The sequence below is a fragment of the Pan paniscus genome, chromosome 14 (assembly GCF_029289425.2).
Source record: "Pan paniscus chromosome 14, NHGRI_mPanPan1-v2.0_pri, whole genome shotgun sequence".
NCBI classification, from domain to species: Eukaryota; Metazoa; Chordata; class Mammalia; order Primates; family Hominidae; genus Pan; species Pan paniscus.
In genome coordinates, this window is record NC_073263.2 from 24,682,179 (window position 1) to 24,694,895 (window position 12,717).

A 12,717-nucleotide genomic window follows, 5' to 3' on the forward strand; every position below is an offset into this window, starting at 1 on the left:
TTTCTTTATCCAGTCTGCCATTGATGGACATTTAGCTTGATTCCATGTCTTTGCTATTGTGAATAGTGCTACAGTGAACATATGCATGCATGTGTCTTTATGGTAGAATGACTTATATTCCTTTGGGTATATACCCAGTAATGGGATAGCTGGGTTGAATGGTAGTTCTGTTTTTAGCTCTTTGAGGAATCTTCACACTGCTTTCCACAATGGTTGGACTAATTTACACTCCCACCAACAGTGTATAAGCATTCCCTTTTCTCCACAACCTTGCCAGCACCTGTTATTTTTTGACTTTTTAGTAATAGCCATTCTGACTGGTGTGAGATGATATCTCACTGTGGTTTTGATTTGCATTTCTTTAATGATCAAAATGACTAAAATTCCTAATCTCCAATTACAACAGGTAGAGGCTCCCAGACGTAACACTAGGTGGAGACCCCCTGAGCTGGGCCATTTCTGTAAGAAGCCAGGCCACTGGAAAGAGATGGGTGCAAAAGAAAAATGGAATCTCTTTCTCAACTCCTCCTCCTCCACCACCTACACTTAGGGACCGCTCTCAATGAAGGGGCTTCAAGAACTCATAGGGACTTTTTCCAGTTCTTACTTCTTCATCTGCGTGAAATGATCCTTCAAGGTGGGAGTGAGATACAGGACTAACACTATCAGTCCTTCACCCCACCAGCCTCAGTCAGCTCCTGCCTGGGAGTAATAGGAAGACAAACGGTGGGGCTTTCCCAGGAGGCTTTACCTGCTTTGTTTAGCAGCCCATTCCAGTCTGCCTTGGCCCTCTCCAGGACACCCATCCCTCTCCAGGACACCCATCCCATTTTGCTTGTTCATTCTGCCCCTGTCCACCTCTTTAGATGTGATTTTCTGAAAAGATTACCACACTATTTTTTTTTCCTGAAAGGGGAAAACTGTTTTAGAATTTGACACACCAAACCGTACTGACTCAGCCTGGCAGTCTTCTGCCTCCCTGACTTCTCTCATGTGTTATATTGTTCAGAAAACAAAACTAATGTCACCCCTTCACTGCTGGACCAAATACCTGGCTCTTTATGGGCAAAATAACTGACGTTGGCACAATTCATAGTGCCCTTCCTCTGAAAATCCAGATTGATCCATCCAAACCCCTGCCTACCATTAAACAATATCCACTCAACCAGATGGTTCCAAACCTATTATAGAAGAATCCAAAAAAAGGGCTCGTTTTTCTATGAACTGGTCCTGGTAATACCCCAATTCTACCTAATAAAAAATTCTACCTAATAAAAAAACAAAACAACTGTGGGTAGAGGTTTGCTGAGGGCCTCTGAGGAACAAACCCATTGTTGTTCCAAGGCATACAGTGGTTTCAGCCACCACACTGTACTAAACCCAGCACTCACTGAGAGCAGAACTTTCACCATCGTTGATCCATGAAGTGCATGTGCAGTGTTATGCTGGATCCGGCCAGCTGAGAGCTTTTTCCTTTTACCTGGGAAGGCCAACAATTCACCAGGACAGGAAGGCCCCAGGATTTTACTGAAAGCCCTTCCTATTTTTCTCAAATATGAAAGGCGGACTTGGAGGATGTGGGTTTTCCCCAAGTCTCGACTTTACCACCGTATGCAGATGACGTCCTTCTTTGCTCGCCTTCAGAGGTAGCCTGTGAGAAAGACTGCACATCTGTCAAAGCATCTGGCTGCCAAAGGACAAAAAGCCTCTCAAGAAACCTAAAGCTTGGCCAGGTGTGGTGGCTCATGCCTGCAACCCGAGCACTTTGGGAGGCCAAGGTGGGAGGACTGCTTGAGGCCAGAAGTTCAAAACAGCCTGGTTAACATAGCGAGAGCCTGTCTCTATAATTTAACAATTTAAAAATTAGCCAGGTGTGGTGGTGCACTTGTAGTCCCAGCTACTTGAGAGGCTAAGGTAGGAGAATCACTTGAGCCCAGGGGGCTGAGGCTGCAGTGAGCAGTGACTGAACCTCTGCCCTCCAGCCTGGGTGACAGAGGGAGACCCTTTCTTAAAACAAACAAAAACTGCAGTTAGTAAAAACTTGGGTGAAATATTTGGGCTGTTCAATTTCAGAGAATGGATTTTAGATTCATTTAGATCCTGAGCTCAAGATGTTTTGCAATTTCCTCAGCAAAAGCCAAATGCCAACTCTGCGGTTTCTCGGACTTGCTGGTTACTGTCGTAGCTGAGTCCCTGGCTTTTCTTTCCTGGTCCAATTGCTGTATGCTTTACATAAGTTACCAAACCTGCCCCCGTTACTGGGACAGGATCTGAAGAGCAAGTTTCCAACAAACTAAAGGAGAAGTTGGCAAATCTTCCAGCTCTGGTTCATCCTAATTAGAAATTCCCCTTTTCCCTCTTTGTGTATGAAAAGGAAGGCAGCGCTTTGGGGATCTTAAGCCACAAGCATGGAGGCCAATGCCACCTTCTGGGACACTGTAGTCAACACCTCGATCCCGTTGCCGGTGGAGTCCCTTCTGTCTGAGAGCAGTCCCCGCTGCAGCCCTGTTAGTCAAGGCAACTGAGGGATAGCTGTGGGACCCCCAAGTGTATGTGAGCCTCGAGCTGTGGATACTCTCACACCTGCACCAGGCCTGGCAGCTTCCTGCCTACTCCCTCACTTCCTGTGGCCCCTGCGGCTCCTGCTCCTCCCACTCTCGCACCTGTAGTAACCTTACTCATGCAACTCTCCTGCCCTCTCCTTCAGGCCAGACTCCACACACCTGCCTGACTCTGAGACCTCTTATCCCCTTGGTAGGGTCTGCAAGAGGCTCCCCTGGACAATGCTGAGCTCTCCTGGTTTACAGATGGCTCACATTTAAAGATCAGCTCTGGTCGGTATTACGCAGGCCATGCAATCACTACTGCCTTTGAAGTCATGGAAATGGCTGGTTTGTCTGTAGCCACTTCAGCCTGGCAGGCAAAGCTCTTTGACCTCCCCAAGGCTGTCTCCTTGCTGAGGAAAGACTGCTAAGGCTTGTACAGACAGCAGGGATGCTCTTGGAGTTGCTTGTGATTTTAGAATGCTCTGGAAGCAAGGAGACTTCCTCGCTTCCAACAGAGACAAAATAAAGAATGGGTCTTATGTACAAAAATTATTAAATACAACACAGCTACCTGCTGTCCTAGCCATTATCAAAGCTTGGGGCCATTCAAAATTAGACTCTGGGCCAGGTGCGGTGACTCATGCCTGTAATTCCAGCACTTTAGGAGGCCGAGGCTGGGTGGATCACCTGAGGTCAGGAGTTTGAGACCAGCCTGGCCAACATGGTGAAACCCCATCTCTACTAAAAAATACAAAAATTAGCTGGGCGTGGTGGCGGATGCCTGTAATCCCAGGTACTCAGGAGGCTGAGGCAGCAGAATCACTTGAACCTGGGAGGCAGAGGTTGCAGTGAGCTGAGATCATGCCACTGTACTCCAGCTTGGGTGACTGAGGGAGATTTGGTCTCAAAACAAAACAAAACAATACAAAACTACACTCGGTGGGAATAATGGACACTGGAGACTACAAAAGGTGGAAGAGTGGGAGGGAGGTCAAGGTTGAAAAATTACCTATTGGGTACAATGTTTGCCATTCTGGTGTTGGGTACACTTAAAGGTCCGGACTTTACCACTACACAATATGTGCATGTAAGAAACCTGCACTTGTACCTCCTGAATATGTTGAAATAAAAATTAATTTTTTAAAAAAGAAACTAGGCTCCTTGGAAGCTAGAGGAAATCACATTGCTGGTCACGCAGCAAAGGATGCTGCCCTTAAAGGGCGTATTGACAAATCTCCGTCATGGCCCAGCTAAAAAGGTTCCTGAAAGATAATCTTAAAACAATTACTAAAGATGCACAGAATCAGGCACCAGAGGCCAAAAAATAAAACTGGAAAAATAATGTCTGCTGGTTCAATGATCAAGAGGAACTCTGGTTTTAGGCAAATGAAAATCCTGTCCCACACAACACTCGATGAGATTTCCATTGTTAACTACTGTACATGATTTAAGTCATTGACTACAGAAAAGATGATGATCTTTATGAGACAATACTGGTAGAGTAATATCAATGAAGTGGCCAAGGCCAAGTGCAGTGGCTCACACTTGTAATGCCAACATTTTGGGAGGCTGAGGCGGGCAGATCACCTGAGGTCAGGAGTTTGAGACCAGCTGGCCAACATGGCGAAACCCCGTCTCTACTAAAAATACAAAAATTAGCTGGGCATGGTGGGTGCCTGTGATCCCAGCTACTCAGGAGGCTGAGGCAGGAGAATCGCTTGAACCCAGGAGGTGGAGGTTGCAGTGAGCTGAGATCATGACATTGCACTTCAGCCTGGGCAACAGAGTGAAACAAACAAACAAACAAAAAAATGAAGTGGCCAAAAATGCTTAGTTGGCCTGCCCCACTCATCCCAAGCTCAATCTTGGAAAGCCAGTGCACACAACCCCTGCCATTTTCACCACCCTCGGAGCTCCACAGAGCTCCACAGCCACCAAGGAACTGTAACTGTATCCCCTGTTCAAAAATTTAAAAACATAAAAATACATGAAAAGCAAGAAAAAATACATGTTTAAAACAAAAACCCAGAGTGGTGAATATTAGTGTGTTACCTGAGAAATACTCCCTATCTTAGAATGAGTTCCTCACGCCCATTAACACCCATGTTGTAAGGTGAACATTTGCTAGCCTCATCCAGACAGAATGGACCAAGAGCAGGCGTGTGTCTTTGTTGGCCAGCTTGGTTAATGAGATGAGATTAGACATGCTCCTTCTTCACCTCTTCACCAGACTCACAGACTCTGACCAGTGAAAATGGTCTTAATTATGATTTTCTTTCTATTCATTGTCTTTTGGGTTCCTACCTATGCTGATTTTCACAGTCTTGAAAGTGTGTATTTTTTTAAAAACATTTTTTTAATTTCCAACTTTTATTTCAAGTTCAGGGGTACATGTGCAGGATGTGCAGGCTTGTTACATAGGTAAACGTGTGTCATAGTAGTTTGCTGCAAAGATCATCCCGTCACCCAGGTATTAAGCCAGCATCCATTAGCTATTCTTCCTGATGCTCTCCCTCCTCCCCCTGCACCCTCCAGCAGACTCCAGTGTGTGTTGTTCTCCCCCTGCATGTTCATGTGTTCTCGTCATTTAGCTACCACTTACAAGTGAGAGCATGTGGTATTTGGTTTTCTGTTCCTGCGTTAGTTTGCTAAGGATAATGGTCTCCACCTTCATCCATGTCCCCATAAAGAACATGATCTCGTTTCTTTCTATGGCTGTATAGTATTCCATGGTATATATGTATCACATTTTCTTTATCCAGTCTATCATTGATGGGGATTTATGTTGATTCCATGTCTTTGCTATTGTGAACAGTGCTGCAATGAACATATGCATGCATGTATCTTTTAATAGAATGATTATATTCCTTTGGGTATATACCCAGTAATGGGATTGCTGGGTCAAATGGTATTTCTGCCTCTAGATCTTTGAGGAATCACCACACTGTCTTCCACAATGGTTGAACTAATTTACACTCCCACCAACAGTGTAAAAGTGTTTGTTTTGCTCCACAACCTCACCAGCATCTGTTGTTTTTTGATTTTTAGTAATAGTCAGTCTGACTGATGTGAGATGGTACCTCATTCTGGTTTTGATTTGCGTTTCTATAGTGATCAGTGATGTTGAGCTTTTTTTCATGTTCATTGGTCACATGTATGTCTTCTTTTGAGAAGTGTCTATTCATGTTCTTTGCCCAAAAGTGTGTATTTTTGTACTTCTCTATTTGGACAAGTACAAAAGTGTCACTTTGTATGTTTCTATTTGGACAATATGTGTAGGTGCAACATTTACAACCCCACTGTACAATCTGACACCATTGTCCACAATAATATGTCAACAGGGTAGCCTGACAGCCCATATTTGAGGCTTTCCACTTTTAATTCTTTTTTAAACATAAGAATCGACTTTATTCTGCCTTATTTGTGCATAAGACTACCTTCAGTATTATCTGACGACAAACCAAAGACTAGATGTTTTCTACAGATTACCAACTCTCCAGAAGAGAAGCAGTCAAACTTATAATTGCTAAAAATCATGAAATGAAAAGGAAGCTCCACAAAAGGGAAGAGGGAAAGTGTAGGAATTAGACATGGGGATTTCCATTCCCCGTTACTCTGGAAACCATGGTGACTGAGAGCTGTGATTAAACCATATAATATGCCGATATAAACTTAGAAGAATCTGGGAAAGAATACATTTCTCTGGCCAGGTGTGCTGGCTCACCCCTGCAATCCCAGAACTTTGGGAAGCCGAGGTGGGTGGATTGCTTGAGCTCAGGAGAGCTCAGGAGTTCCAGACCAGCCTGGGCAATATGGCAAAACCCCGTCTCTACCAAAAATACAAAAATTAGCTGGGTGCGGTGGCATGTGCCTCTAGTCCCAGCTACTTGGGAGGCTGAGGTGGGAGGATCTCTTAAGCCTGGGAGGTGAAGGCTGCAGTGAGCTGCGGCCACTACACTCCAGCCTGGGCAACAGAGTGAGGCCCCGTCTTCAAAATAAAAAAAAAATAATAATAAATAAATCCCTTCTATCTATTCAGTTCCTTTTCCTTCCAGACAAAATTTTTCCACACAAATCAATTTGTTTGCTAACTGCATCAGGATTTTCTCTAAACCATAATACAATCGGCAGATTAGTTGTCCAGTGGAAATAACCTTCTCCTGTATGGTCTAGGCTTGTTTTAAATGCTCTACCATCACTGGGCTTGAGATTGCAATCCTCAAAACTTCTGGGAAATCTGAAAATCTGATTTACAAATTAAATCATAGGTCTCCAAGAAGCCTGGAATTTTGATACATTCATCCCGGTTTTCTTCCACCCAAGTGTATATTCCGTGGGCTGCATCTGTCGGGAATCTGCTTTCCTGCCCATGAACACACCGAAATGGTTCTGCAAAGATGCCTTTCTCTGGAAGAGTATTTTGCTTTTGTTAATGAGGCAGAAAATCGATCTCATATTGTTGAGTAATCACACCCTTCCTAGCACTTGGTTTTTACAAGCCTACATTGTTGAAATGATGGCCGTGCTCCTAAAAAGCTGTGTATCAACTTCATTTTTAAACTTTTAATTGAATTTTATATTAGTGGCAACCACTATTTAAAGAAACCCTCTACTCTAGGCTAGGCGCGGCGGCTCACGCCTGTAATCCCAGAGCTTTGGGAGGCGGAGGTGGGCGGATCACCTGAGGTCAGGAATTCTAGACCAGCCTAGCCAACAAGGCGAAACCCCGTTTCTACTAAAAACAATACAAAAATTAGCCAGGCATGGTAGTGCCTGCCTGTAATGCCAGCTATTCGGGAGGCTGAGGCGCCAGAATCCCTTGAACCCGGGAGGTGGAGGTTGCGGTGAACCAAGATCGCACCACGGCACTACAGCCTGGGTGACAGAACGAGACTCTATCTAAACAAACAAACAAACAAACAAACAACCCTAAAATAAATTATTTGTAACATGAACAGAATGAACAGATCCTCCCCCCAACTGATATTTTTTGTGGGACTGGACCTTTCTTAAAGGATTTTCTTAAATAGAATTATTTCAGATCATCACTTACTTAGATGTATAGCTATATTAGGTCACAAGATTGTGTACTTATAATCATAAAACGTATACTTAATAATGAATCCCAACCTGATCTCAAAAGACTATATCATATAATACTATATTAACATTACATATTTATTGGTCGGGCACGGTGGCTCACGCCTGTAATACCAGCACTTTGGGAGGCCGAGGTGGGTGGATCACGAGGTCAGGAGTTCAAGATCAGCCTGGCCAAGATGGTGAAACCCCGTCTCTACTAAAAATACAAAAAATTAGCCAGGCTTGGTGGTGGGTGCCTGTAATCCCAGCTACTTGAGAAGCTGAGGCAGGAGAATCGCTTGAACCTGGGAGGCGGAGGTTGCAGTGAGCCGAGATCGCACCACTGCACTCCAGCCTGGGTGACAGAGCAAAACTCCGTCTCAAAAATAAATAAATAAAATAAAAATAAATAAATGAAAAATAAAATTACATATTTATTATGTTTTATATTGTTATATAATATAAAAAGTCCGTTTTTCGGGGGGTTTTGTTTGTTTGTTTGTTTGTTTGTTTGAGATAGTCTCGCTCTGTCACCCAGACTAGAGGGCAGTGGCGCGATCTCTGCTCACTGCAACCTCCACCTCCCGGGTTCAAGCGATTCTCGTGCCTAGGCCTCCCGAGTAGCTGGGATTACAGGTGAGCACATCAAGCCCAGCTAATTTTTTGTAATTTTAGTAGAGATGAGGTAAAAAGTAGAAAATATTTTATAAAAATATATTTGTGTAAAGTAGAACATATATAAAAACATACTAAAGGAGAAAGGAGAAAAAAATTCTTTCATTTATTTTTTTCCCAGGCATTTTAAATTTGGATTATAAAAATCATCTTAGAAAAATCATTAATGCTCTTTTACAAAATAACCCGGTGAAGCAGCTGAGCCCGAGCCGCCCGCCAGCGGCCCCGCAGTAGCTCCAAGAAGGAACTAAGAGACCAAGGCCTTCCTGCTGCCCGGACCCGACACCGCTACCCTGGCTCCCCGCCGGCAGCCGGCAGCCAGCGGCAGCGGATCGACCCCGTTCTGCGGCCGTTGAGTAGTTTTCGATTTCGGTTGATTTTTGTCCCTCTGCGCTTGCCCCCGCTCCCCTCCCTCCGGCTACGCCCCCGGCCCCGGCACGCGCTCTACTCCTGTAACGGAAAGGTCGCGGCTTGTGTCCCTGCGGGCAGCCGTGCCGAGAATGAACCCCAGCACCCCCAGCTACCCAACGGCCTCGCTGTACGTGGGGGACCTCCACCCCGACGTGACTGAGGCGATGCTCTACGAGAAGTTCAGCCCGGCCGGGCCCATCCTCTCCATCCGGGTCTGCAGGGACTTGATCACCCGCGGCTCCTCCAACTACGCGTATGTGAACTTCCAGCATCCGAAGGACGCGGAGCATGCTCTGGACACCATGAATTTTGATGTTATAAAGGGCAAGCCACTACGCATCATGTGGTCTCAGCGTGATCCATCACTTCGAAAAAGTGGAATGGGCAACATATTCGTTAAAAATCTGGATAAATCCATTAATAATAAAGCACTGTATGATACAGTTTCTGCTTTTGGTAACATCCTTTCGTGTAACGTGGTTTGTGATGAAAATGGTTCCAAGGGTTATGGATTTGTACACTTTGAGACACACGAAGCAGCTGAAAGAGCTATTGAAAAAATGAACGGAATGCTCCTAAATGGTCGCAAAGTATTTGTTGGACAATTTAAGTCTCGTAAAGAACGAGAAGCTGAACTTGGAGCTAGGGCAAAAGAGTTCCCCAATGTTTACATCAAGAATTTTGGAGAAGACATGGATGATGAGCGCCTTAAGGATCTCTTTGGCAAGTTCGGGCCCGCCTTAAGTGTGAAAGTAATGACCGATGAAAGTGGAAAATCCAAAGGATTTGGATTTGTAAGCTTTGAAAGGCATGAAGATGCACAGAAAGCTGTAGATGAGATGAATGGAAAGGAGCTCAATGGAAAACAAATTTACGTTGGTCGAGCTCAGAAAAAAGTGGAACGGCAGACGGAACTTAAGCGCACATTTGAACAGATGAAGCAAGATAGGATCACCAGATACCAGGTTGTTAATCTTTATGTGAAAAATCTTGATGATGATATTGATGATGAACGTCTCCGGGAAGCGTTTTCTCCATTTGGTACAATCACTAGTGCAAAGGTTATGATGGAAGGTGGTCGCAGCAAAGGGTTTGGTTTTGTATGTTTCTCCTCCCCAGAAGAAGCCACTAAAGCAGTTACAGAAATGAACGGTAGAATTGTGGCCACAAAGCCATTGTATGTAGCTTTAGCTCAGCGCAAAGAAGAGCGCCAGGCTTACCTCACTAACGAGTATATGCAGAGAATGGCAAGTGTACGAGCTGTGCCCAACCAGCGAGCACCTCCTTCAGGTTACTTCATGACAGCTGTCCCACAGACTCAGAACCATGCTGCATACTATCCTCCTAGCCAAATTGCTCAACTAAGACCAAGTCCTCGCTGGACTGCTCAGGGTGCCAGACCTCATCCATTCCAAAATAAGCCCAGTGCTATCCGCCCAGGTGCTCCTAGAGTACCATTTAGTACTATGAGGCCAGCTTCTTCACAGATTCCACGAGTCACGTCAACGCAGCGTGTTGCTAACACATCAACACAGACAGTGGGTCCACGTCCTGCAGCTGCTGCTGCTGCTGCTGCTGCTGCAGCTACCCCTGCTGTGCGCACGGTTCCACGGTATAAATATGCTGCGGGAGTTCGCAATCCTCAGCAACATCTTAATGCACAGCCACAAGTTACAATGCAACAGCCTGCTGTTCATGTACAAGGTCAGGAAACTTTGACTGCCTCCAGGTTGGCATCTGCCCCTCCTCAAAAGCAAAAGCAAATGTTAGGTGAACGGCTCTTTCCTCTTATTCAAGCCATGCACCCTACTCTTGCTGGGAAAATCACTGGCATGTTGTTGGAGATTGATAATTCAGAACTTCTTTATATGCTCGAGTCTCCAGAGTCACTCCGTTCTAAGGTTGATGAAGCTGTAGCTGTACTACAAGCCCACCAAGCTAAAGAGGCTACCCAGAAAGCAGTTAACAGTGCTACCGGTGTTCCAACTGTTTAAAATTGATCGGAGACCACGAAAAGAAATTTGTGCTTCACCGAAGAAAAATATCTAAACATCGAGAAACTATGGGGAAAAAAATTGCAAAATCTAAAATAAAAAATCTAAAATAAAAAATGCAAAATCTAAAATAAAAAATGGAAAGGAAACTTTGAATCTTATGTACCGAGCAAATGCAAGGTCTAGCAAATATAATGCTAGTCCTAGATTACTTATTGATTTAAAAACAAAAAAAAGATTACTTAATTGATTTAAAAACAAAAAAATAGTAAAATATAAAAACAAGTTAATGTTTTGTAGACCCTGGGAAAAGAATTTTCAGCAAAGTACAAAAATTTAAAGCATTCCTTTAATTTTTTAATTCTTTACTGTGGAATAGCTCAAAATGTCCATTCTGTTTTAAGTAACAGAATTGATAACTGAGCAAGGAAACATGGTTTGGATTATAAAATTCTTGCTTTAATAAAAATTTCTTAAACAGTGAAAAAAAGAAAAATCATCAATTTTACTAATAGTCTTTCTTTACATTTTCTATTATTCTATCTCCCACTATATTTCAAATATGAAAATCACTTTTTCACCAAAATTTTAGGTCTTTACATAATAGTGTTTATTTTTAATATTCATAAATGAAAATATGCAATGACAAAATAGTAATTATAAATTCAGTAACATTTGTTCAAAATTGTAAGACAATTATTAATTTATACTGCATTATTTTTAAATAAATAAATACATAGTTTAAAAAATCTAATTGAACAGGAGGCTAAACATGGTTCTGATCACAGAGATAATCACTTTTAATCATTTGGTTTTAGTGTTTCTGGTAGTTGATTTTCTTCAATAATAATTGTACGTAGTTATTTCTTGGTTTATCAATTTTGTAATTTAACTATTGACTTCCTGCTGCAACAAATAAGGATATGTTTCATCTACCTCTGCCCACCATCCCTCCTCCTCCTCCCAATATAATTTATCACTACTTGTAGCTCCTTTATTGGTAATATTAATTAATATAAATATTTATAATTAATGTTACACCTAGTGAATTGTATAAAAGGACAGCCCATTTGAGCATTCTCCTTTAAGATGAGTAGAGGCTGTGACATTGCACTACATAGAAATATAATTATACCATATTACTTTGCAATAAACTATGTATTATAGAGAGATGGTCACTATATAATGTGGGTATAGCTATACACACACATACACACAAACATATAAATAATGTGTGTGCATATATATAATATACACACGTATGTTATACACACACATATGTGTATATATATACATATATTATATATATATAAAAAATACATGCTGTTTATTCATCCCCATTTTGGGGGCCTGTAGGTAAATTATGGAGAAATCCCTTATGGTTAAAGTTAAATGATTTTCATAACTCATAAAATTAGAATGTTCATATTTGAAAAAAATATAAGGATGTTTTGAGGTATATTATTTACTCGCTGACAATGTCTGATGCATACGTGGTCCATACAGCAGGGCTTCAGTCCTCAGATGTTGCCAGTTTCCAGGTTGTTAAATACAAGTTTGCTGAAGGTCTTGTCATAAGTACCCCAATAGTTTAAATAGTGTCTTCTTCTTTTTTGTTTTATTTACTTTATTTAGAGACAGGTCTCACTGTCACCCACACTGGAGTGCAGAGGTGCGATCTTGGCTCACTGCAATCTCTGCCTCCTGGGCTCAAGCAATTCTCCCACCTCAGCCTCACAAGTAGCTGGGACTACAGGCGTGCGTCAACACACCAGGCTAATTTTTTGTATTTTTTGTAGAGACAGGGTTTTGCCATGTTGCCCAGGCTGGTTTCGAACTCCTGAGCTCAAGGGATCCACCCACCTTTGCCTTCCAAAGTGCTGGGATTACAGGTGTGAGCCACCACGCCCGGCCTTCTTTTTAAAAATGGGTTATTCTCAGTTTAGCAATCTTTCTTTTTTTTTTTTTTTTGAGACGGAGTCTCTCCCTGTCGCCCAGGCTGGAGTGTG

General features: G+C 42.9%; 1 protein-coding gene across 1 annotated transcript; it reads left to right on the plus strand.

Annotated features, from left to right (window-relative positions):
- The first annotated feature begins 8,176 nt into the window (after positions 1 to 8,176).
- On the plus strand, positions 8,177 to 11,198 carry PABPC3 (poly(A) binding protein cytoplasmic 3). The gene is made up of 2 exons (XM_003812607.8): positions 8,177 to 8,264; positions 8,425 to 11,198. The coding sequence occupies exon 2, from the start codon at positions 8,804 to 8,806 to the stop codon at positions 10,706 to 10,708; it is 1,905 nt and encodes a 634-aa protein (XP_003812655.4). The 5' UTR covers positions 8,177 to 8,264; positions 8,425 to 8,803; the 3' UTR covers positions 10,709 to 11,198.
- Positions 11,199 to 12,717: the final 1,519 nt, after the last annotated feature.

Coding starts and splice junctions, on each gene's coding strand:
- PABPC3 (XM_003812607.8), top strand. CDS start 8,804: ATGAACCCCAGCACCCCCAGCTACCCAACGGCCTCGCTGTACGTGGGG.